Source organism: Pipistrellus hanaki, assembly GCF_964339955.1.
Source record: "Pipistrellus hanaki genome assembly, chromosome: X".
Classification (NCBI taxonomy): domain Eukaryota; kingdom Metazoa; phylum Chordata; class Mammalia; order Chiroptera; family Vespertilionidae; genus Pipistrellus; species Pipistrellus hanaki.
Genome location: NC_140524.1, coordinates 38,703,043 through 38,728,249, shown reverse-complemented (window position 1 = coordinate 38,728,249; position 25,207 = coordinate 38,703,043). Strand labels below are relative to the sequence as shown.

The 25,207-nt window shown below is 37.4% G+C and overlaps 1 protein-coding gene across 4 annotated transcripts in view; it reads left to right on the top strand.

Annotated features, from left to right (window-relative positions):
• The window catches only part of PLS3 (plastin 3), a 91,747-nt gene that overhangs the window by 29,154 nt on the left and 37,386 nt on the right, over window positions 1–25,207 (top strand). Inside the window, exons 1-3 of one of the 4 annotated variants that reach the window (XM_084870288.1) lie at window positions 5,436–5,528; window positions 16,884–16,956; window positions 21,768–21,851. In XM_084870288.1, coding sequence (XP_084726414.1) covers window positions 21,788–21,851 — 64 coding nt within the window. In that variant the 5' untranslated portion in view covers window positions 5,436–5,528; window positions 16,884–16,956; window positions 21,768–21,787. Of the gene's footprint in view, window positions 1–5,435; window positions 5,529–14,453; window positions 14,562–16,883; window positions 16,957–21,767; window positions 21,852–25,207 lie in introns of those variants that run through there. The other 3 variants (XM_084870289.1, XM_084870287.1, XM_084870290.1) reach the window with 3 other exon arrangements.

Genomic DNA, 25,207 nt, shown 5'->3' with positions numbered 1-25,207 from the left:
TGCAACTTGCGTCAGCCACCAGGTGTCAATATTTATGCTTTTCTAATGAGATCCATGTTTTTTTTTAATTAAAGCAACTTATTTGATACTGTAAAAAAAAGTGTGACGCCCTAACCAGTTTGGCTTAGTGGATAGAGCGTCGGCCTGCGGAATGAAAGGTCCCAGGTTCGATTCCAGTCAAGGGCATGTACCGTGGATGCAGGCACATCCCCAGTAGGAGGTGTGCAGGAGGCAGCTGATCGATGTTTCTCTCTCATTGATGCTTCTTACTCTCTATCCTTCTCCCTTCCTCTCTGTAAAAAACTCAATAAAATACATACTTTTTAAAAAGTGTGACGACATTTGGAAGATCTGCATTAATCAGGCAGTATTGTTCCAAATGCCCAGTGGGTGATGTTACAAAATCAAGCAGGAGAAAAAGGTCCCTTTAGAGTGCAAGGTAGACTAATGGAGGTTTATGTAACAGAGACTGAAAATTTTATTATTTGGTACCCAGTTCCACATTGTAACTAACATTAAATAAACTTCCACTTCTCAGGCTTTGGCATAGTATTAAAAAGAATACCCATAATTATCTGAAAAGACTTTTAAAATAGTTTCCTTTTCAACAACATACCAGTGGGGGACCATAATTTCTTCATAAAATTGAACCAAGCAACATATTGTAGCAGATTGAATGCAGAAATATATATTAAAGTCCAGCTGTTATTGTATTAAGCTAAACAATAAAGCAACTGCAAAAATAAAAAATATACTACATATACTCTTGTCACTAAATTTTTAAAAATATAGTTATATGTTTTATATGTAAATGTTATTTATATTAGTGTGTAATGGGTTTATTTTTGTTTTAAAATAAATATATTTACAATTTCCTAGTTGTCATTTCTGTTATGATATTACATTGATAGATCTAATACACATATCAAAAAACTCTGGAGTCTTCAGGTCCTGAGGTCAAAAAGTTTAGGAAGTGCTAAGTTAGTTGGATGTTTTATTTTTGCATTTTGTCCTTTCCTATTTTCTTTCCTTTCCTATCCTTTTCTAAAAATGATATAGAGCATATAAGTTATTCCTTTGTATTATTTTATTAGCTATGAACAGAACACAGATGCCTCATTGAGATATAATTGACATATAACCAACCGTGTATTAGCTTAAAGTATACAACATTATTTGATATTTTTTTATATTGTTAAGTGATCAGCACAAATATAGTTAACATCCACCACCTCACGTAGTTAGAATTTTTTTCCTTGTGATGAGAACTTTAAGATTTACTCTCTGAGCAACTTTCAAATACACAATTTAGTATTGTCAGCTATAATCACTACAGATGTCTTAAACTAAGCTCCTTGCCGCATGTATAGTTTACTTGATAATTTTTGAAGAACTCTTACTTCAACCTACCATCTATTTCAGTCTTTTATTTTAGTGATTAGGACAAGGTATAACTTAATATATAATAAGGCATCCTATTCTAAAAATTTGACAGATTTGATTATTTATTACACAAATACAGAGCTAATAGAGACTTACTGGGGAGACATCCCTTGGAATATTGAAATTAGTATAGTATGTGGCTTGTATCCCCCCCAAAAAAATGGGGGGGAAATCACATAAACCAGATCTGTTTGATTGCTAAAACTGCCACATCCATGCAACAGAGAGTCTTGTGTTTCCAATACCGTTCCTGCTATAAATTTCCTAAACTTTTCAGGATAGTCCACAATTACAGTAGTAATTTCCCACATGTTAATTCACTTGCAAGTTAGAACCCCTTGCTTCAGTGCTTTACTCACTGAGGGTGTTACTCATTTGTTTGCTGTATAAATCATAAAGATGGGTAAAATCCTGTTTCATTAAAGGACAATAGATCAGTGTTGTTGAGGTGTGTCATTAAGCACGTGGGCGAGGCCTCCCCTGTACATATCACACATGGGAAGACTATACCCGGTACTGGGTGTGGTGGGGAGCATGACGTTGAATGAAAGTTGGAAGAGTCATTAAAAATACTATATCTAGATCTTGTGTTCTAAATGTATATTACACTTATGTGTCTATGAAACTCATGAAGCACAGGGTGTGCCTCTCTCCTTCCTCCCCACCCTGAGGGGTGTGTGTGTCCACAGGTGCTTGTGTGTGTGAGGAGAGAGAGAGAGAGAGAGAGAGAGAGAGAGAGAGAGAGAGAGAGAGAGAGAGAAAGTGTACAGATAAAACATGGGTTTGCTTCCATTGGCATTCCTTAGCATTCATCATGAGGAATTTGAAGTGCAATGTAAAAGTTATTTTCATTTTGTGGCCTGCGTATAAAAATTGAAATGTATCACACAACCCTTGCCACCATCTTTTCTTCCCAAACCAATTTTCATTACTCATAGTAAAAATAGCAATTCTGTTCATACAGAGAGTCACACACATGCATATACACAAATACTACCCTCACCCCCCACACTACACGTACCTTAGATGATGAGTGAAACATTTAGAAGGTTGCAAAATAGGCCACAGACAAAAACTGGTTGGACTACTGATGGATAGAACAGTATTTTAGGAAATGTTGTAGTGGTTAATAATTAGAAGCTATGCATTTGTGAAGGGAGTAGCCATTCCTAGAACTCTGACCACAATATTTTGTAGTTTAAATGAAATCTCTTATGTTACGGTAAACAGCTTTTAAAATCAGCCACTTGTTGACAGATTTCACTGTGATCAAAGATTAGCCTTCAAGTTCAAAAGCTAGAAAGCCTGTACATTCCAGATGATCAGGAAAGAGTAAGTCAAGGAAGCCGTTTATAGGTAGCCTTATCATTGAAGAAGTTAGTAGCACTTGGGACAGACCCATCTAAGTGGTTTGAAATGACAAATGTGGCTAAAGAAAAAGTAAGGCCCGGGAAAAAAAACCAACATCTCTCTTCTAACGCTGATATCATCTTCTTACCTGAGGCAATTGCCTGTGCCCCAGATATCTCTGGAAAATATATGATGGTGCATACATATACATCCTTCCAGGTAGCTCAAAGTGCTTGAGAGTCACTTACTGTCTGCTATATCCCCTGACAGGCCACAGTCAGTGCTAGGCTTGTTTTACAAATGGTGAAAGTGAGGCTTGAGAAAGTGGGGGTTTCACATAGTGAGTGAGTCAGCAACAACAACATGGAAAAACACGTCCTCTGGTTCTTGCCACTATATTCCTTCCGTTCTAAATTGTGCTGCCTTTTAATATTTTATGGGGTTTGTGTGATGGATGAAATAAATTAAAGTGCTCTTATTAAGGGGATAAAATGTAGCCCCGGTGTCTGCTAATGGCAGTTAGTTATGAGTGCCACCTGACCTGAACTGTCTTGAGCCTTTTTACAAGGGAATGCAGTGTGAGTCCTTATTCTGGAAATTCAATATATTATCATAAAATGCTTCCCTGTGTTTATTTTATATTATTTATAAAGGACTGGAGTAGCTATTATCCCACTTTTATTCCTATTAGGAAGACAGAGCAGATGTTATTACACGTGTTATATACAAGTAGATTATAATCATGGCTGCCACTTACTGAGCATCTTTCTGGAGCCAGATGCTCTTATATACTTTTATTGTCTCATATAATCATCAGAGCAAACCTGTAAATTAGCTCAGTGCTTATGGATATGAACATAGGACTCAGAGATGCTAAATAATTTGTTCAGAATCACAGAGATTTCAAATTTGTCAGACTGCTAAGATCCCGACACTCCCATTTAGCTACATTTCCTTTTGAATGATTTTCAGTATTAGACATCATCTCCTGAGCCTTGTGCATCACTTCTGTTGATTTTTCTGTTCTCTCCAATAAAGGGCACTCCCCACAAACCAGTTGCTTAATTTTGCAATTAACTGAGTAGATAAGTTAAAAAAGCTAATTTCAATAAGAATAGCAGTGATCATATATCAAATGCTTATCACTTGGCAGGATATCCTATATAATAAAGAGGTAATATGCAAATTGACAATCATTCCAACACCCAAGATGGCCAACCCCATGTGGACACAAGATGGCATGCAGGGGAGGGCAGTTGTGGGTGATCAGGCCAGCAGGGGAGGGCAGTTGGAAGGGACCAAGCCTTCAGGGGAGGGCAGTTGCGGGGGAGCTAGGCCAGTAGGGGAGGGCAGTTGGGGGTGACCAGACCAGACAGTTAGGGGCAGTCAGGCTGGCAGGGGAGTAGTTAGGAGGTGATCAGGCTGGCAGGCAGAAGCAGTTAGGGGCAATCAGGCAGGCAGGCAGGTGAGCGGTTAGGAGCCAGCAGTCCTGGATTGTAAGAGGGATGTCCAACTGCCTGGTGGGATCAGGCCTAAACGGACAGTCAGATATCCCTTAAGGGGTCCCAGATTGGAGAGGGTGCAGGCCTGGCTGAGGGACACCCCTCCTCCCCCGTGCATGAATGTCATGTACCGGGCTTCTAGTGATCTAAATGTTAACACATGTTAAATCACTTAAGCATTGCAATAATGTACAAAGTAGTTACTATTATGTGTAGTAGTTACTGTTGTTTTTGCATGAGAAAACAGGCACAAGAGCTTTAGCAACTCGGCTAATTTTTTCATGCCCAACTACAAAATTGTGGAGCCAGGACTTGAACCCAATCTAGCTCTAGAGCTTAGTTCCTATATACAATGCTGGTAGAGAATAGAGTTCCTGCCTGGCCAGAGTGGCTCAGTGGCTGAGCGTGGACCTCTGAAGCAGGAGGTCATGGTTGATTCCCTATCAGGACCCATGCCTAGGTTGCTGGCTCAGTCCCCAGTGGTGGGGTGTGCAGGAGGCAGCCAATCAATGATTCTCTCGCATCTATGTTTCTCTCTCCCTCTCCCTTCCTCTCTGAAGTCAATAAAAATATATTTTTTTAAAAGAAAATAGGGTTCCTAAACTTAACAGCTTACATTTCAACAGAAAAGAGGTACAATAGATTCTCACAATAAATGCTACCACACCTAGCTCATGGAAGGTAAATGTTGCATGAAGATCGGAATAAGTTTGGATCAAAATTAATAATAGAGAACATAAGTGGTCTGAGAGAGTTAGTTTGCCTTTCTAAGTCATGTACTTTACTAAGGTGTAGTGACTTGGGCACTGGGGAGAAGCTGGTTCCTTCCATGTCTTCTAAAATAAGCAGGTCACTTGGCTAACGTTCAGACTCTAAATAGGTATGTGGGTTGTAGCTATTTGACCTGAACCAACTTTAAATTCCCTGGTGTTCTTGCATGATTTCAGTGGTGCTAGAGTGAAAAAATTAGCGTTTCTGTAAATGCTGTGAAGTTAGACTTCATTAATACTTGGCAAAAAAAAAAAAAAAAAATACTTGTGAGGCTAACAGGAAGGGGATTCGTAAGTATTATATCATTCTTTTGTCAGGGTGTTCTCTTTTCCAAGCAGGAAGTGTTATGACTTGCAATTGTAAGAAGAATGTTGGGTTTCCAGATTGGCGTTCTGAGCGTGGGAGGTTCCTTCTCTTAGTGCTGCGAGAAAGAAACAGGTTTGCTCTCGTCTTCCCAGAAGGGTAACTATTTTAAAATCACTTCGTTGGGCTCTAACTTTTAGATTACTGAATATTTAAGCAGAAATTTACTTCACAAACTTTGAAAAATTCTTATGTGTTTTGGTAGTTAAACATTTGGAGACACTTTCTGAATCTTATTTATTCAAGTTGAATCAAATATAAGAAAAAATTTTGAAGTTTAGAATCTAACCTGTTCTCTATATGTTGTCTTTGCTTTATTTGGGGGACCATTTTAGCAACTTAATAATTTTTAAAAATTGGTTTTGATATCCTACTCTTATAACCATATCTATGAAGTTAAATGACCAAAAGGTTTAAGTGACAGAACCTATTACTCTCTATTGGGGGCGGGGCGGGGGGAGGGGAGGTTTTAAATGCCGCTGGTACCTGTTAAATGGTTTTTCTGTATTCTATGCAATAGAAGATGAGGTGGCTATCATGACAACATGTCCTGATTAGACTGGTATTCTATCTACTTTTACAAAATGACTTCTGATAAACAGTTGTCCTAATCTTTATTTATACTTTACCAAAAAAATGAAAACCATTGATGATGACATTTGGTAGTATTATTTTATAACATAGTAGTGATAAGTGATTTTGATGTTCACAGAATCACCAGGGTTTTCCATTACATGGTGATCCTATAAGTTTTATTTCTTTTAATTTCAAAATAGCTAGTTATATAAATCCTGAGTCTGAGTTAAGCATAATGTTTCAGAGTGGTTGTACTTAGTATACCTGTATGAAGTAAAAAGTGGAATATGAAGTAAAATAATCTAGTTTTCAATTACCAAGTGCTGTATTTGAGAACCATATAAGCAGCATATGTAACACTGCAGAAGGTACTTTCTGTGACTAATGGATAAGTTCTCAACTTAGCTCAAAGTCTAAGCTGAAATTGTATCTCTAGCTATTTCTGAGTTGTATATCATAATATTTGACTTGAGCATGTTAACTAGTCTGATCCTGCTTTGTGGTGTGTGTGTGTGTGTGTGTGTGTGTGTGTGTGTGTGTGTGTGTGGTGCCCTTCGCTTCAATGTTAATTTTCTAAGGAAAGGAGAATGGAAATACCCCTCAAGTGTGAAGATTAATTAATTTCATCAGCAGCAGCAGATACGTTTGGATATTTTTGGGAAGTGTCAAGATTTATTTAGGAAATATGGAAAGAATTAGACCTTTTTAAAAGGAGAGTGCACTATTTCAAGCCAAGCAATTAATATACCTTAGATTTGAAAAGTTGGGATAAGGAGTAGTAGTATTTGTTATCTTTGAGTTTGACATAGTTTTCTTCATCACAAGCAAAGGGGCTTTTAGGATGTCATTAAAATGTACATTAAATATCTACAAAATTCTTGTCTGGCAAGAATTTAAAGAATGTCTTCAATCTGACTAAATTGAGTTGAATGTTTCTTTTATTGGAAAAGTTACTAACTTATTTTTAGATAGCTATTGCTTTAAGATTGTATCTTTTTATATTAAAAAAAAATACAAAATAAAGGAAAGGAAACTTTCCTTTAAATGGGTATTGGATATTCCTCCAGGAAATGACACAGGCTTGGGTGCCCTTTGGGATTTAAGTGACTCATAGGTATCTGTGCTTGAAAAAAAAATCAGAATCTAGAATATGATAGATTTTAGAATAAAATAGAGGTATCAGTATTTCTAGAAAATTAAATACTGGGATGTCTGGGGTTTGCTTTAAAATAATTCAGGATAGGAAAAAAGGAGGAAGGGAAGGGGGTAAAAGAAGACAAGGGACAGGAAGGGAAGTATAGTTTAAGCAGTTGTGGGAAATTCCTGATAAATGTAGACTTTGGATGATGGGTTTATGGGTATTTAATTATTTTCTCTTGCCTTTGTATATATTGAAAATTTTCATAATTAAGAATTTAAATATAGCTTTAGTTTAGGATAATTTATATGTATTCCTAAATGTTACTTTTGTCTATAACTTGCAAGCTTGTCAAAATATAATTTGGCCATGATGTGTATTGTAATGGTGAAATGTGCTTCTGGATTGCCAGAATTGTTGCAAGTAAAAACTATTTCTGAAAAAATTCTTTCTGTTTGACTTACAGCTAAATTTTAAGGACAGGTTGCAGTCATCTTGAAGAGTTTTGCAGTAGCTTGAAATATTAATCAAGAGTATATAGTTAAAACATACTAACAGACCAATTGCGTGGGAAGAACGGGGGAACATTATTATGCCTTGACTATCTTGTTCACAGCTTTCTCTAATAGAGTATGAATTTTTAAAACCACATGGACAATTATTTCACCTGCGTAATGTTTAAGTTATGCTCACTTTTCCTATTGTCTCTATCACAGTTTATTAAACAAACATTTCGTAGGTGTTTATTGTGAGCCAAGAAGCAAAGTCAAGGAGCTCACACCTTTTTTTTCTTTAGTGGCTTAGTTGTAGATATTAGAGATGTAGGAAGGGGGCTAAGAGAGTTTGGGTTTAACTCTATACACTCCCCCATGCATGACTTTGTAAATAACGGTCATCTCTGCTCCCCTGCCCTTTAATATATATATATATATATATATATATATATATATATATATATATATATATATATATATATATATATATTTTTTTTTTTTTTTTTTTTTTTTTACTTTAGAGAGAGGAAGGGAGAGAAATAGACACATCAATGATGAGAGAGAATCATCGATAGGCTGCTTCCTGCACATCCCACACTGGGGATCGAGCCCACGACCCAGGCATGTGCCCTGACCAGGAATCGAACTGTGACCTCCTGTTCATAGTTGATGCTCAACCACTGAGCCAGCCAGGCTCCCCTACCATTCTTAATAACCCTTCATACTTTTCATGCATCCTCGGGGGTTGTTGGAGCAGCATACATGCAGGAGATAGCAATCTCTCCTTCACATTAAATAATAAGCTAATGTTTAATTCTCCTTAAAGTTCTTGGATGAACCCAGGACAAAAATTGCAGTTATGAGTAGGCTGCTATTTATGATTGGATAACGGGTAGAGTTAGCCTTTAGTCCCTGATGGAGCCTTCCCAAGTTTGTTTCTCAATTGATTTAGAATTTGAAACATATTTTATCATGGAAATAGTAGCTAAAGTATTTTAGGTCACTTCACAAATGTCTCCCAAATTGTATTCTATGTTAACCTAAAATGTTAGGTTTTTGTGTGTTTATTATTTTCATCTAAATGAGTTGTAGAAGCATAGTTACTAAATATTTCCAGACTTATGTTCCATCAGCCAGATGCTTTAATCTTTAGTCACGAATACTATATAGCCTAACAGCATATATAACAATACCTCGTGGGAAAATACAGCTAGTTTTATATAAGATTATTTAGCAGTGTTCCCTGTATAGTTTTACCAATTTTCAGTTGAAGTGTCAACTACCGTAGAACTACCAGATCTAGGCTTGAAAAGCAACCTTGCTGAGGAAAGTGTGCTGTACATGTTGAATATTACTTTAATAGAAGTTTGCTTATCGTGTTGATAACAATAAGCAATTTCTAATAATGCTGAGGTGCTGGAATAATGAACAGTGAAATTCTTTACCACTTCTTCCTTCTACTTTAACCTTTTCTAAACTTTCAGAACTAGAAACCCATCACACACGTGTGAGGACATTTAGAGTCTGACTCATTTGTTTTGACTTGAAGAGTAACAAATCATTCAATTGAGAAAGAGACATATAACCTCTTAAGCTGTTGCAGTTACTCCTTTTCAAAAGTCTGTTAAAGTTTTCTAGATGGAAACAAATAAAACTTCAAACCACATGGCTCCTTGGGAAAAATCAGTTGGTTACAATTGAAAAGTTTTGGGTACCTTAGTGATGGCTTATACATGAAAAAAAAAAATCTTAAAATAAAAGGTAAATCACATAGATACTTGAGTGTTTGGTTATGTTTACAGTAACACTAAGTTATTAGCACTGATACAATGGGAGTGGCTATTCACGGCACTTAACATTTAAGAGGCTGAAATTAAGCAATATTAAGATGAGTGCAGCACGAGCACGTCATATGTAGGAATAAATGTGCCATAAAAGAAATTAAGCATCTGTGCCCTTATTTTTTTAAATTATTGTACTGTTTTATTGTTAGTAGCCATTTAACACCACTGTTTTTGAAGAAAGAACTTTTAGACTGTATACAGGGTGGGGCAAAAGTAGGTTTACAGTTGTGAGTACACAAAACAATTATTTTTGTGTTTTTATTTATTAATTGTTGTAGATACTAACTGTAAAACCTACTTTTGCCCCACCCTGTATATTCTCTTTACTGAACCCATTGCCTATATCTTATATGCTTTGCACAATTACAGTTTTGGTGATTTCAGTTCAAGTATTAAGTGAATCCCTTATCCTTTAATGAAAACAATTTAGTATTAGCTAGGGAGGGGTCACTATCTGCATTTCCTGGTAACCATTCATACTTCTAAATATCATGGTCATGTTTGTTAGGAACTTTCAAATTATCTTCCATAGGCTGTAATAGGCATGGGCCTTCTTTCCACAAAGCAGTGGGGATGTAACCTCTTTGTTAATGTGTTTATGGTAAGGGTAGTTAATTACCTTATCTCACACATACTCTTTAATTTTACATTTGCTGCACAACTCCATCCTGGGCAAAGTCCCTTAACTACCCTAGGCTCATGTTTCATCCCAATTACAATTTTATTTTATTTTCATATATTTTATTGATTTTTACAGAGAGGAAGGGAGAGGGATAGAGAGCTAGAAACATCCATGAGAGAGAATCATCAATCAGCTGCCTCCTGCACACCCCCCACTGGGGATGTGCCCGCAACCAAGGCACACGCCCCCGACTGGAATAGAACCCAGGACCCTTCAGTCTGCAGGCCTATGCTCTATCCACTGAGCCAAACCGGTTTCGGCCCAATTACAATTTTAATAATCATTGGATATTGGGCTTGCTGGGAATTATTTGACCCTCGAAGCTTGGCAGGCAGTTGGAATATTTTTTGAGCCATGCCTCTGTACTCAGCATCCAGCAACGGATTATTGTGGGTGTACAAGAGAGGAAGATGAAGTTTAGACTCTGTTGTTGAAAACCTTGAAATAAGACTTGCAAATCAAGTGGTTAGACAAATATTTGTAAGCTGTTCATAAAAGAATAATCTCTGTTTTCCTGGGGAAGATTCTTTTCTTCGACCAAGGCTGAGGATCTGTGTGGAGGAGGCAGGTGAATTGAATCAGATAGGATGGTGGATGTCTCAGCCCCACTGTCCTCACATCTACTTATATAACTATAGGAAGGAGTCTATAATTAAATTGCTAAATTTTGTGGCGAGATTTTTAAATGCTGTGGGAGTTGAAGAAAAAAAGCATAGCTGGAGTCATTGGGAAACATGATTTGGGAGAAGGTGAGGCTTCTGCTGAACCTTGAAGTTTGAGTAGAATTTGGATCGGGAGAGAAAAGGAAGGGGAGAGCATGATAAATGTGAGAGGCAGATACACAGAGAGGGATTCTTACTAGGAGAGAGGGAAAGGAGGGGCAGGATAAAAATAAAAGGTACTGAGTGTTGTTGAAAGGTAAAATGGGTTAGATGCGACTAGTAGGACCATTCTAGAGGACCTTGGAATATCATCAGGCAGAGATTAGATGATCTGTTTAGACAGAAGCAGTTAAAGCTTCCTAAAATGGGGGACTGACATGATCAAAATGGTTGTAGGCACTAGTTGTGGGTTATTTTTTATTCAAATGATGTTATTGAGAATGCATTGTGTCCATACATTACAAGTGCTCTGGTGAATACAGAGATGAATACACTTGTATCTCTAATAAAGTTTATACTCTTGTTGGCGAAACATGTTCATTCAGTCTTTGTTGAGGAGGCTAAATAGCATTAATGGTTGAGAATACTGACTCTGGTGTCAGGCAGACCTGGATTTGAAATCTGGTTCTGCCTCATGTGACTTTCTTTATGCAAGTTATTCAAATTCTCTAATCCAGTTTGCTCTTCTGTAAAACAGGAATAACAATATCACCTGGTTCATAGAGGTTTTCTGAGAAGTAACTTGGATAATGTATATAAAGCATTTAGTACAGTCCATGTAAATAATAAGTACTCCATAAATGTTAGCTTATATAATATAAACTTACAATGATATGTTATTATATTGTCTAAGTTATTATTACTACCTACTCTGGAGACACTGTGATAGAGGCTGGGAATATGAGGATGAATGGGTTATAGTACCATCCATCAAAGAACTTGGTGTAGTAGTATTAAACGCTATCATTGTGGTGACTATATTTTCCCGTTCAAAAATTGATACATATGGTCTGAGAGTAAGACGATATTTAAAATTAGAGCTCTCTAAAAGAATCCAGCACTAGCTATAATAGAAGAAAACACAATTCTGTGAGAGTACTGGGAAGAGAGAATTTTTGTCTCAGATGGGACAGTCTGATGAGACTTCCTTAAAGATGCTCTTGAAGAATAGATAGGAAATGGGTGTACAGCATTCCACAGAAAAGGACTGAAGATGAGGAAATACATGGTCTGCTTGGGGAATGGGGTATCTTTATAGAGTGTGAATCAAGAGTGCAGTGCATGTAATGGGAAATAACATTGGGAAGATAGGCAGGTATCAATATAGAAAAGTGTAGGGCCTTGAATGTTGTGCTTTAAAGTTGTGGCTTTTTTTGTATGGAATATATCATAGATCTGCTCTTAAGAATGTTAGCCGTGTAAAGATTACATTGGAGGGAGACAAGACTATATAGATTAGCTAAAAAGGCTTTTGGAGTAGGCCAGACATGAAATGATAAAATTGTATGATGGAAGAATCCAGAATGCTGAGCGATTTATTTCACCCCTCCCTCTGTTTCTTGTGGCCAAATTTCAGTCCCAAATTTGTAGACCTGGAGACTGAGGAAAGTGGGCAATTTGAAAAGGAGACCTGATTTAGCAAGAGAGATTATTGAAAGTGGGGAAATAATGTAGCAATAAGTTCAACTGTATTTTTCTGACTGGAATCCTCCTCACTGAGCTTGCTTCTCCCTTGGTCAGAGGGTCAAGTCCAGTTTTTTGCTATAGCCCAAGTTGGACCTGACTTTCTGCTCCAGTTGTCTGTCACAAACCCTAGGCACAGTGCTCCAACCATACTGTCTTTCTACAGCTCCAAAATGGCATCTCCTCTCTGTCTCTGTGCCTAGAATGTCTTAACCAGTGATATCTGTCTCAGGTATGCCTACTTATGTTCTAAGATAAAGTCCAAAAGTTACTTGCTCTGGAAAACCTTTCCTGAGGCCCACCACTCAGTAAATATGACTGTAATAGCATGATAGCATTAATATTATGCCTTTGTTTTTCTATTTGTTTTCCCCACTAGACAGCTCCCCAAGAGAATGGCTTTGGATCCTAGTTCTCTATATCTGCAGCACCCAACACTGCCTGGTACCTACCAAGCCTTCAATTACCACTTGACTATTCTATATAATAAAAGCATAATATGCAAATCAACTGAACAGCAGAACTACCGATTGCTATGACACACACTGACCACCAGGGGGCAGATGCTCAATGTAGGAGCTGCCCCAGGGTGGTCAGTGCACTCCCACAGGGGGAGTACTGCTCAGCCAGAAGCCAGGCTCACAGCTGGCGAGCATAGCAGCGGTGATGGGAGCCTCTCCTTCCTCTGCCACAGGCAGGTGGTAAGGAGCAAGAGGTTCTGGACTGGAAGAGCCCCAGACTGCAAGAGGGATGTCTCCCTGTGGGCCTAGGCCCAATCCCTAAGGGGAGCGGGCCTGAGCCAGCAGGCAGACATCCCCCAAGGGGTCCGGGACTGCAAGAGGGAGCAGCCAGGCTGAGGGGACCCCGCCCACCAGTACACGAATCTCAGACACCTGGCCTCTAGTAAATAAGTAAGTGGGTGAATATGGTAGACATTCAAGTTGAAATCTAAAGTCATTTGGAAACACGGGTCTGGAGAGGTGAGCTGTAGCTCAGAGTGTTACACGCCCATCTGACATGGAGACTAGTGCTGTTGACTTGCCTAACTAGGGAGGAGGCAGGGTGGCAGTTTCTGTTGGTATAGGTAGGTATGTGAAGCGTGGGTGTTCTAAAGCTCTGTTTTTTTTGGATGGAGGAAGGGGATACATACACACCTTTTTTGTTGAATATTCACACATAGCAGTGACTGTGGTGGTTTTTCTTTTTGTTTATAGTAAAATATTGTATTCTTCCATGTTTTATTTACTCTGTTGCTCTCTTCATGATACTAGCTTAAGTATGTGTTGCCAGATCTCTGATTTAAGGAATCAGTCTTGCTTTCCCAATTCTATTTACCTGGCATACTAGTGGCTGGGATAGTCCATGGTGAATCTATGCCCTGCTATTTTCTTTTAGGTGCCTTTCAATTTCAAGACAAAAAAATAAACTTCATGATCAACTCTTGATTATCCAGGGATGAGTTTCCCAACATGTGTGCCCAGCCTCCTGGCCCACGTGATACTGAATGACACAGATTAGTAAATAGATTACTCAGTCAGCTGCATTCCTAAAGTGAGACACCTTAGGGGAAAACAGGCACCCCCTCCTCATCCCCAGCAAATACCTTTCAGAATTTGAGTAATCATTTCTGGTAGTTATTTGCAGGTACACCTTTCTCAACAAAGATTTGTGTTCAGGGTTAAGTGTAGTTAAATGAGCCAGTGGAGTGGTTTCATAATTGCCGTATTGTTAGTCAAACTCTGTAATTAGGGATGACTTCATAGGCATAAGATTCCTCTATGGGTGACGCCCTAAATTCAGACCCTGTTCTACACCATATCCTTTTATGAAAAAAACAAACAAACAAGGTTTTGTTTGCTTTTGTTTTATTGCCTTATTTGAAAATCTCTTTTCCTGTGCCTCAGATGTTTAGGGAGAGAGAGGGTTTGCTTTTTCCCTTTATAGAGGAGGCAGGCTTAGGAGTTAGAGACCCATCAAAGTACTTTGCAGACAAGAGAATTGAGAAACATGTAGAGAACCTGGGAGATTTTACTGTTGATTAGTATTTCATTTGGTAAGTTTAAATGGAAGGAAAATATATTTCTATTTATTTAAAAAATATATTAGCTCTATCTCTGTGTGTGTCTCTCCATGTAAATAAAGTTGACTTTTGTGAGAAAGTGACTTTCTTTTTGCGTGTAAATCACATACTGTGAATTTCAGGTTGAACTTTTTTATTCAGCAAGTAATATTTACTGTTTACCTCTTCAACTTTAATTTTTCTTATTTATCTTATTTTTTATTAATTTCTTTGTTGATTAAGGTATTACATATGTTTCATTACTTATGAAAAAATGTGCAAATTGTGAGGAATGGGACGGCATTGACAAGCTGTTAGCTATTTTTAAAAGTGGTCCTGAAATATTTGGAGTAAAATTTGTTTTTGTTTACTTTTTATTATCTCCTGGCCTCTCTTTAAGTTGTATTTAGAAATGCCTAATGAAGGAGCCAAATGATTCATGAGTAAAAAGTAGCTGACAGGTTTTCTTTAGACCCATCTTCCTTAAATTATTTTGACTAAAGGCTTCTAATTTTTATATATGAAGGAGATCTATTATACTCTAGTCAATAATTATAGGGCAAATGAAATAACTTTTCATAAATACCATTTAAAGGGTTCTTAGTAGAACTTATGCCTTATACAGGGTGGGGCAAAGATAAGCTTACCATTGTTCATATGGAAAATAACACAATAATTAATAAATAGTAATGCAAGAATAAACTCGGTTTCACATACTCACAATTGTAAACCTACTTTTGACCTGCTCTGTACTGTGTATATGTAACCGCTCACAATTACTTAGCCATCCATTTACTCCCCATTTTCTTTCATTTGTATTTTCTAGTTTAGCTCACGTTCTTCAGAATAACTTTAGTTCTTTACTTTCAAATAATTATAAAGGCATTTGAATATATTTAAATGAAAGTCTCCTAACGTAAACTATTATGTTATTCTGGACCAAACTTGCCTGGAAATGTGCGTATATACAGTTCCAGTTCTCTTTTTTATTCTTACTCCAGTATGCCTCTTAATGTCTCCTGTGGATGAAAAGTCTGAGTTACAGGTGTAAAGAAGTCACTTTAAGCTTTCATTGAGGCAATTTGACAGGACTAAGAAATTAGGAAACTTGCAAGTATAGTTTGGGGTTTTTAATACTGTGTTGTATTAATACATTTTAAAGCATATGCGTGCCTTCAAATCACTTGCATGAAATCTAAGTATTTCCTACTGTGTAAAGAGGAACAAAAGTACTATTTTCCTGGGCCTATGTGAGAAGGAATTAACCTTTACAGTTTCCAGAGCCTTCTTCCTTCTGTATCTTTTGTTTTTTGACAGAGTAGGTTTTTTTTTTTTAATTTATTTTATTTTGAGAGGGGAGGGGATGGAGAGGGAGGAAGAGACAGACAGATAGACATCGACATCAATTTGATGTTTTACCCATCAGACACTCATTGGTTGATTCCTATATGTGCCATAACTGGCCACAGATTAAACCGCAACCTTGCCTGTCAAACCTACGGAGCTACCCTGCCAGGGCACTTTCTGGATCTTTTATTGCCGCCACTAATTTATTTTGTGTTGAAATGTAGTTGTTTATATGTTTGACTTCCCTAGATTGTAAATACCTTGAGGGTAGGAACTAGGCAGCTAACAGATGCCTAAAATATTGGTAAAAATTGTTTGAGGATAGAGGTCTAAGTGTGCTAGAGGACATGAAGAGGGAAAGAAACTTCTGGCCTGTTCAACCCTGCTGTCTGCAAAGGGGAGAAGTGGAAGGATTTAGTCAGAAGCCACTGGTCAGCAGGAATGAAGGGTGGGGCAGGCGGGGTTATGTCCAGAAACGTCTTTGTTTAATTTTCTTCTGCGTGGAAGTGATGTGGTAGTATGAAAATAAAATCAAAAGTCTTTTTTTTTTTAATTCACATACTTTAGATTATTCCTGACTCTCAAACAACCCAAACTAGAAAGGACTTTTAGAGATAAAGGAGAGGACATATGTTTTGGATTTTCAGAGGCAATCTCACTTTCAGACTTTCTGTGCCCTTGTTCTCTGTTATAATCCATGGAGATGGGTAATAATTCTGAATTGAAAGCATGATTGCTTAAATATGCATAAAGAAAATTGGAATAAATCCTTCATAGTATTTTTGTAATCACACGTGTTGAACCTCATATTAATAAAGTATATAATACTTTTTAAAAGTGCTATCATTAAAAAATAAAAAAATAAAAGTGCTATCATTGGGTTGCAGCTTAATTTATGAAAAGATACTTTTAATGCTTAATCTGTAAAATACCTGACTTCATAGCTAAGTGAAGATCTTTATCTTGTAGATCCTGAGACCACTCAGAAAAGTGTTTTTATCCAACTTATCTACTGAGAAGTTGTGACATCTTAACATCACAGGTAAGGAAAGTTTGTGAACAGGCAAGTTCTGTTTTAAGTTCTTTAAAATTCTGTTTTTATTTAATTATTTTAATCAGTCACTATAAGGGTGTATTGCATTATGGTGGAAACTGTATAATATGGTCATTTTAAAATTTCCCAGGAACTTGAGAAACTGTCTTTGAATTCCAGTTCTGTGGTCCCTCCGAGCCCAAGTTATGTAATAAGGGGAAAAGGGAGTAAATATATTCACCTCATAATGCTATTGTGAGGGTTCAGGGAATGAATATGAAGTTATCTAATGTAGTTCTTGGTACATAGTTGTTTAATGGGTGAATTTATTACTGTATTATTTTATTGGTGCCTTACCATGTGCCTGAGACTGTGATGAATTCCAGAAATGACAATTGTGGCTGTGAAAAAGACAGATCCGGCCCAGCTCTCTCTTGAGAGCTTCTCTCTACTGAGTATCAGGTTTAATGTAAAAAAGATGAATTGTGAGTAGATTTTAAACTTTTTTTTTTAACAAGTATGTTTATTGCTCAGCCAGTGAAGGAGAATCACAGGGCCCAAAGCATGCTTCCATAAGAGAGTGTTAGAAATGACTTATAGGACTTGAGTTTGGTTGGGTGATTTGGGGAGAACCAAAGGCAGCAGGGTTTATTCTGGATTGGGTGCTACCTGAAGTCAATGACAACTCTGTGATCGAATAGCTCAGCGAGTCTTATCGGCAGGGAGGGCAGCAGAGCTCCCACTGCAGTGGGGAAGGAAGCAGTAGTCCCTCTTATTATTCATGCCTTTTGATATTCTGTGGCTTGGATGATGCTCACACTTTGTGTTTATTTTTATTTTTTTAATTTAATAAATCTTTATTGTTCAGATTATTACGACTGTTCGTTTTTCCCCCATAGCTCCCCTCCACCCTGTTCCCACCCCACCCTCTACCTTTACGCCCCACTGTCCTCATCCATAGGTGTACGATTTTTGTCCAGTCTCTTTCCACACCCCCCACACCCTTTTCCCCCTGAGAATTGTCAGTCCACTCCCTTTCTATGCCCCTGATTCTATTATATTCACCAGTTTATTCTGTTCCTCAGATTTTTTTTCACTTGATTTTTAGATTCACTTTTGATAGATATGCATTTGTTATTCATAATTTTTATCTTTACTTTTTTCTTCTTCTTCCTCTTCTTAAAGAATACCTTTCAGCATTTCATATAATACTGGTTTGGCAGTGACAAACTCCTTTAGCTTTTTCTTATCTGTGAAGCTCTTTATCTGACCTTCAATTCTGAATGATAACTATGCTGGGTAGAGTAATCTTGGTTATAGGTTCTTGGTATTCATCACTTTGAATATTTATTGCCACTCCCTTCTGGCCTGCATAGTTTCTGTTGAGAAATCAGCTGGCAGTATTATGGGTTCTCCCTTGTAGGTAACTAACTGTTTTGCTCTTGCTGCTTTTAATATTCTCTTTGTCTTTTGCCCTTGGCATCTTAATTATGATGTGTCTTGGTGTGGTCCTCTTTTGATTCCTTTAGTTTGGGGTTCTGTGCACTTCCTGGACTTGTAAGTCTATTTCTTTCATCAGGTGGGGAAGTTTTCTGTCATTATTTCTTCAAATAGGTTTTCAGTATCTTGTTCTCTCTCTTCTTCTGGCACCCCCATAATTCTGATGTTGGTATGCTTGAAGTTATTCCAGAGTCTCCTTACACTATCTTCATATTTTTGGATTCTTTTTGCTTTTTGCTTTTCCTCTTGGGTGTTTTTTGCTTCTTTGCATTTCAAATCTTTGACTTGATTCTTGCGATCCTCTAGTCTGCTGTTACATTTCTGTATATTATTTTTTATTTCAGTCAGTGTATGCTTAATTTCTAGTTGGTCCTTTCTCATATCCTCGAGGGTCTTGCTAAATCTATTGGCTTTTTCTAGAAAATTCTTGAAAAACCTTATAACCATGGTTGTGAACTCTATATCCAGTTGTTTGCTTTCCTCCATTTCTTTCATTTGTGATCTGTTTCTTTGTCTCCACATTTTGGCTGCTTCCCTATGATGATAGAGTGGCTTTGTGTGCTAGGTGTCTTATAGGGCCCAGTGGCTCAGCCTCCCCAGTTACCTGAGGTGGACACTCTTGATGCACCTCTTTGTGTGCTGTGTGCACAGACTTGTTGTAGTTAAACGTTGATTGTTGTTGGTATCACTGGGAGGAGTTGACCTCCAGGCCAATTGGCTGTGAGGATCAGCTGTGTCTACGCTAGACAACTTCTGTGCTGGGGACACCCTTATGAGACAAGACTTGCAAAAGCCTCTGTGCTGAGCTTGGATGGAGCAGAGTCTCAGGGTGGAGCAGACAGCATTGGTTTCCCATCAGCCCTGCCCTAATAGGCTCCTGTGTCTCAGTGTCCTTTGGTAATCGCTGCAAGCACCTCTGAGAGAAAGCCACCCTCGAGTTTCACTTGCTGCCAGACAGTCCAGTTTCTCCCTGAATGAGTCTGGGTCCCCAGAGTCTCACCTGGAACTGGAGTTCAGCGCAGTTGAGAGCTTTTGTCTCCCTTCCTCTTGAGAAAGCCAGCCATGCATTCAGTTGCCTTTCCACATACACATTTCAGTACCTCTGCCTCCTACAGCTCCTCTGAGTCTCAGTGTGCTTTTCTCTTTCCTTCTAATATAGAATTTCCACTCAGCCACCCTTCCTGTGGTTCTGGATGATGTCCATTTTGTCTTTTAGTTGTAGTTTTGAAATTGTTGTGCAAGGCAGCAGTTTAGTTTATCTATGCCACCATTTTGGTTTCTCTACTTTGTGTTTCAATTTTTAAACTTTCAATAAAAATGACTAACATGGTTAAATATAAGTTCTCAAATTTGTATTTTGTACTATAGAGTTTGTAAAGTTTAACACATAGAATAACTTTTTTGAAAAGGGCAATGAAACTTGATATTTTACTGGTGGATATACTGTATATCATTAGGTTGTATTTGTCAAAACCCATAGACTGTACAACATCAAGAGTGAGCCTAATGTAAACTATGGACTTTGGGTGATTATGATGTGTTAATGTAGATTGTAACAAATGTACCAGTCTGGTACAGGTTGTTGATAATGGGAGAGACTTGTTTGTGATGGCAAAGGGCTACATAAGAATCAAACTCTAGTTACTGTTCAATTTTGCGGTGAACTTAAAGCTATTCTGAAAAGTAAAGTTCTTAAAAAGATTAAAGAGGGGGAAAAACAGGCAAAAAAGCAACACACAATTGTTTCATTGCCTTGTCTCTAAAAATTATTAATATGTTTGTATTTGGGGATTAACCTTGTGATACACACCTCCTTTATGTATTGTGATTTTTCTGCAAAAGTTCAGATCATACATATTGTGAGCCAAGAGGCAAAATCAAGAATATTATATTATTTGATATCAAGGATATAACATTGTTTACACAAAATTTTACTGGTGAAATCTAAAATATAATAATAATTGAGTACAGCTGAAACCGGTTTGGCTCAATGGATAGAGTGTTGGCTTGGGGACTGAAGTTGGTTGCGGGCATATCCCCAGTAGGAGGTGTGCAAGAGGCAGCTGATCAATGACTCTCTCATCGATGTTTCTAACTCTCTATCTCTCTCCCTTCCTCTCTGTACAAAATCAATAAAATATATATTTTAAAATAATAATAATAATAATAATAATAATAATAATTGAGTACATTTTTTAAAGTAATTCAGGCCCTAGCTGGTTTAGCTCAATGGATAGAATGTTAGCCTGTGGACTGAAGGGTTCCAGGTTCCATTCTGGCCAAGGGCACATACCTGGGTTTCTGGCTCCATCCCCCAGTAGGAGGCAGCCAATCAATGATTCTTTCTCATCATTGATGTTTCTATCTCTCACCCCCTCTACTGTCCTCTCTAAAATGAATAAAATATATTTTTAATTTTTTTTTCAAAAAAGTAATTCAGGTCTACTGATTAAAAGAATGGAATTTGTGAGAGATAACATTTAACTTAACTGGGGTTCAAAGTTAATGGGCCTTATCATAAAAATTGACTGCAAATATTTGTTTATCTATACTCAGCCCAGATTTTGCCCAAAGTCCAGTGTTTGCCAACCCCTGCTCTACTGGTGAAATATGCAAAATAAAGCCAAATCGGAAAGGGTATAAACTCAAATGATATGTGCATAAAGATATGTTTATTAGCACATACTTGTGTATTTCTATATCAAGACCAAATGTAATTTTGTGCTATTTAAACATCAGTGTTAAAGTAGCTTGATGTAAAAATGGTAATATAAGGTGAAGGACATGATAACTAATCCTACTGTGCTAATCATTGCACAATGTATACATATATCAAATTACCAAGTTCTATACCTTAAATTTCACTATATGCCAATTATATATCAATAAAGCTGGAAAATGGAAATAAACAGTAAGATAAATTTAAAAATAAATGGATTATTGGAAAAGTTATATTTTCCATGAATCTTTGATCATGTAATTTTGACTTTTAGTTTTGGCACATATAACTAAGAATTTTTATTATGTATCACTTTCCTGCCATTGCCAGGCACCTACGCTCTTCCTTATACTCTGAATGTAATGTAAGATTTTATTTTCCTTGAAAATGAGATTTGGAAATATTTTTTTAGTAACTTTTGATAAATGACGACTTCTCATTTGTTTTCTTCAGCTTAGCTATAGCTACTAATGTGGAAATCTATTCAGATGGTATTGGTTTTCTGTTTAAATTATTCCAAAGATGAGAATTTCACAAGAGTACTTATAATATATTTATCACAAAGTTTTTAAAGTCTGAAACTTTTTGTGTTTCTCTTTAGGATTTCTTTAAGTAGATGAGATGGCTACCACTCAGATTTCCAAAGATGAGCTTGACGAACTCAAAGAAGCCTTTGCAAAAGTTGGTAAGTATTTTTTATAGTACAACTATAGTAAAGCAGTCTTTATTGGCCTTAATTAAAGTTATGTCTCTAAAAAATTATATGAGTGGTTAATTACTAGTATGAACCATAGGGCAAGATAGTTAAAATCAATGGGATAAAGTTTTAAAAGCCACACTTAAATTTTGTTATTTCTAATTATATCTATTATAATACTAGAGGCCCAGTGCATGAAATTTGTGCACAGGGGATGGGGGGGGGGGTCCCTCAGCCCAGCCTGCACCTTTTCCAACCTGGGACATCCATCTCACAATCTAGGACTGCTGGCTCCCAACGGCTCACCTGCCTAACTTCCTGATTGCCCCTAACCGCTTCTGCCTTCCAGCCTAATCATGCCCTAACCACTCCCCTGCCAGCCTGATTGATGCCTAACTGTTCCCAGCCAGTATGTTTGCCTCTAACTACCCTCCCCTGCAGGCCTGGTCCCTCCCAACTGCCCTCCCCCACTGGCCATCTTGTGGTGGCCATCTTGTGTCCACATGGAGGCAGTCATCTTTGACCACATGGAGGCAGCTATTGTGTGTTGGAGTGACAGTCAATTTGCATATTCTTTGATTAGATAGGATAGAGGCCTAGTGCATGGGTGGGAGCCAGCTGGTTTTCCCTGAAGGGTGTCCCGGATAAGGGTGGGGGTTCCCTTGGAGCATGGGATCATCTGGGTGAGGGGCCTGTGGTGGTTAGCAGGCCAGCCATTCCCCCCAGTGACCCAAATGGAGGCCCTGGTATCTGGGATTTATTTATCTTCTATAATTGAAACTTTGTAGCCTGGAGTGGAGGCCTGGGCTGTCCAGGTCAGGTGGAAAGCTTGGCTTCCTCCATCTCCTGGGGCAATGCAAGCCTTCCTCTTGCTCTCCGTGGCTGCAGCCCTCTTGGTTGGGTTTATTTGCATATTCGCTCATGATTGGCTGGTGGGCATGGCTTGTGGATATAGCAGAGGTACAGTCAATTTGCATATTACTCTTTTATTAGCTAGGATGGCCAAAGGTTTTTGGTTCAGGGTCCCAGTCCTTAATTAGGGCTGTGGTGGCTCCTGAAATTTTTAAACAGATTCTGTGGTATTATCATATTGGTGAATCATTTTTCTGAGGAGACGATTTATAAATTTCACCATATTCTCAAAGGGATGTGTGACCCCAGAAAATGTTATAGAATTATCAGATGCTGCTTCCTTTTTCCCTAATTAGCTTGGCTTTCTTGCTTTCTTTATGTATCTTCAGTGCCTTTGCATAATGCAGACTGTTCTACCATCACATTAAATTATAGCATCAGTATAGGATGGGAAGGAATAGCATGCCATTTGGTTTATCATACTTTAACATTATATAGCAAGTCTTAGAATTTTGCAGCTATGGAAGCAGTTTATAGTATTTACATCCAAATTTCAGTGCTCAGGTCAAGTCAGTAGAGATAATGAGAAAAAAAGGTAAGAGTTATTGATGAGTCAACATGTGCTTAGAGAAGTAAACTATTACTATTTGGTATCTCCTTTATTAAAGGCTATAAAGTTAGTTTATAGTGATTTGTTATTTAAATCAAAATCTAGTCTTCGACCTATCCTGAAAATCCCATTAGTGAAAAGTATATTTTTGATCATTTTCTATGAAGGCATTTATTAGAACTAGAGGACCAGTGCACAAAATTCATGCACGGATAGGATCCCTAGACCTGACCGGCAATTGGGGTCTATCCAGGCCTTCTGGCTGTGAGCCGGGGCCTTCCTTTGTTCCATGCTGCCCTCCTGGTGGTTGGTGCACGTCATAGCAAGTAGTCAAATTCCTGGTCTGTCGAACTCCCAAGGAGAGACAATTTGCATATTAGTATTTTATTATATAGGATGGCTTGCCTTGGTAAGAATAATGAGCACCAGCCAGAGTGTCTATTCATAATCCCATTGGAATAATAACTAGAAAATATTAAATTGTCCAAAATCTAACATGATGTGTGTGTGTGTGAAAACAAAATCAGCCATAGATACCATTTAGTGTAAGATTACTACCCAATCTGATATTAGACTGGTTATGAAAAACCAACAGGTAATTATTGGCTGCAATATTTTTTAAATCTCATTATTCTATAGAAATCACCTTATAATTATTTTAGGATTATATTTCCTTTGAATTTTATCTTATTCAAATTCATCTTTCAGTGTTGGGGACAGCCTAATTTGTTTCTTTATGAATAGAATTTTGGGATAGAGACCATGACTTATTATTGCAATTTTTTATTCTTCAAGGCCTTGCTGCCTCAAATAAATGTTTTCTGTTGAATACAGGCCTTGTTCTCATGTACAGAAATATTTCTGTGAACAATATTTTTAAAACTTAAAGATAAATCAAATATGTTTACCTGATATAACTGGAACACTTTTCATCAGTAAAAGAGCTTAATTGTTCCTTAAAAGTTTAATGATATAAAAAGCGTTGACCAATTACCTCCATGGAAAAAACAGGGTTAATTGTACTAAGTGAGGGATCAATTAGTGTTTGGACTACAGAAAAGGCTCATTGTTGAAACTGCTGTCTTAATGATACATTTTGGAGGATTTAGAATTGGCAAACAGCTTCCCAAAGGCAAGAGACTGGACCTATGGCTTATTGGAGTCCCTACCAGGCATATACATATTCCTAATGTATGCAGACTCTTATATGCTGTATTTAGGAATTCTGGAGTCCAAAATTTCTTCCTGTTTTGCATTTTATTATTTTGTATTCCACCCCTCAGTATCTAGCTCATTGTTACACCGGTGTTAGGTTCTCAGTAAATATTTAATTGACTGAATCCCAAGGAATTGTATATAGTCTTTTCATGTACTGGGACTTTGTCATTATTAACTAACTATAAACCCAAAGGGGCCCTTTATTATGAAGATTTTCATCATGGTGGAGTTTATTACTAAAGGTTTTGGCCACTACATTATAGCACATAAAATTTACATATTTTTTCAGCGTAATAAAGGCTTATGTGTAGTCTTTGAGAAAAGTGTTTAAAGACCCAGCTGAATCTTTTAATTTTCTTTTAAAATCTTTGTAGTTTTTAGTTGTTAGTTACAGAGCTCTCGGCAATTGTCAAAGTTTTATGGAAATCCTTCTATTTTATTCTTCATTCAGGGAAACTTGATTTTTTTAAATATGTTTTTATTCTTTTTTGTTGTTGTTGTTGCTCCAGTTATTTATGCATTCATTGTTTGATTCTTATATGTGTCCTGACCAGGAATCAAACTCACAACTTTGGCAACTGAGCTGCCCAGCCAGGGCCCAGATGCGATTTTCTTTGCATCCTGGGTTGGTGTGGACTAGGATCATTTTTACTAATTTCTTTTT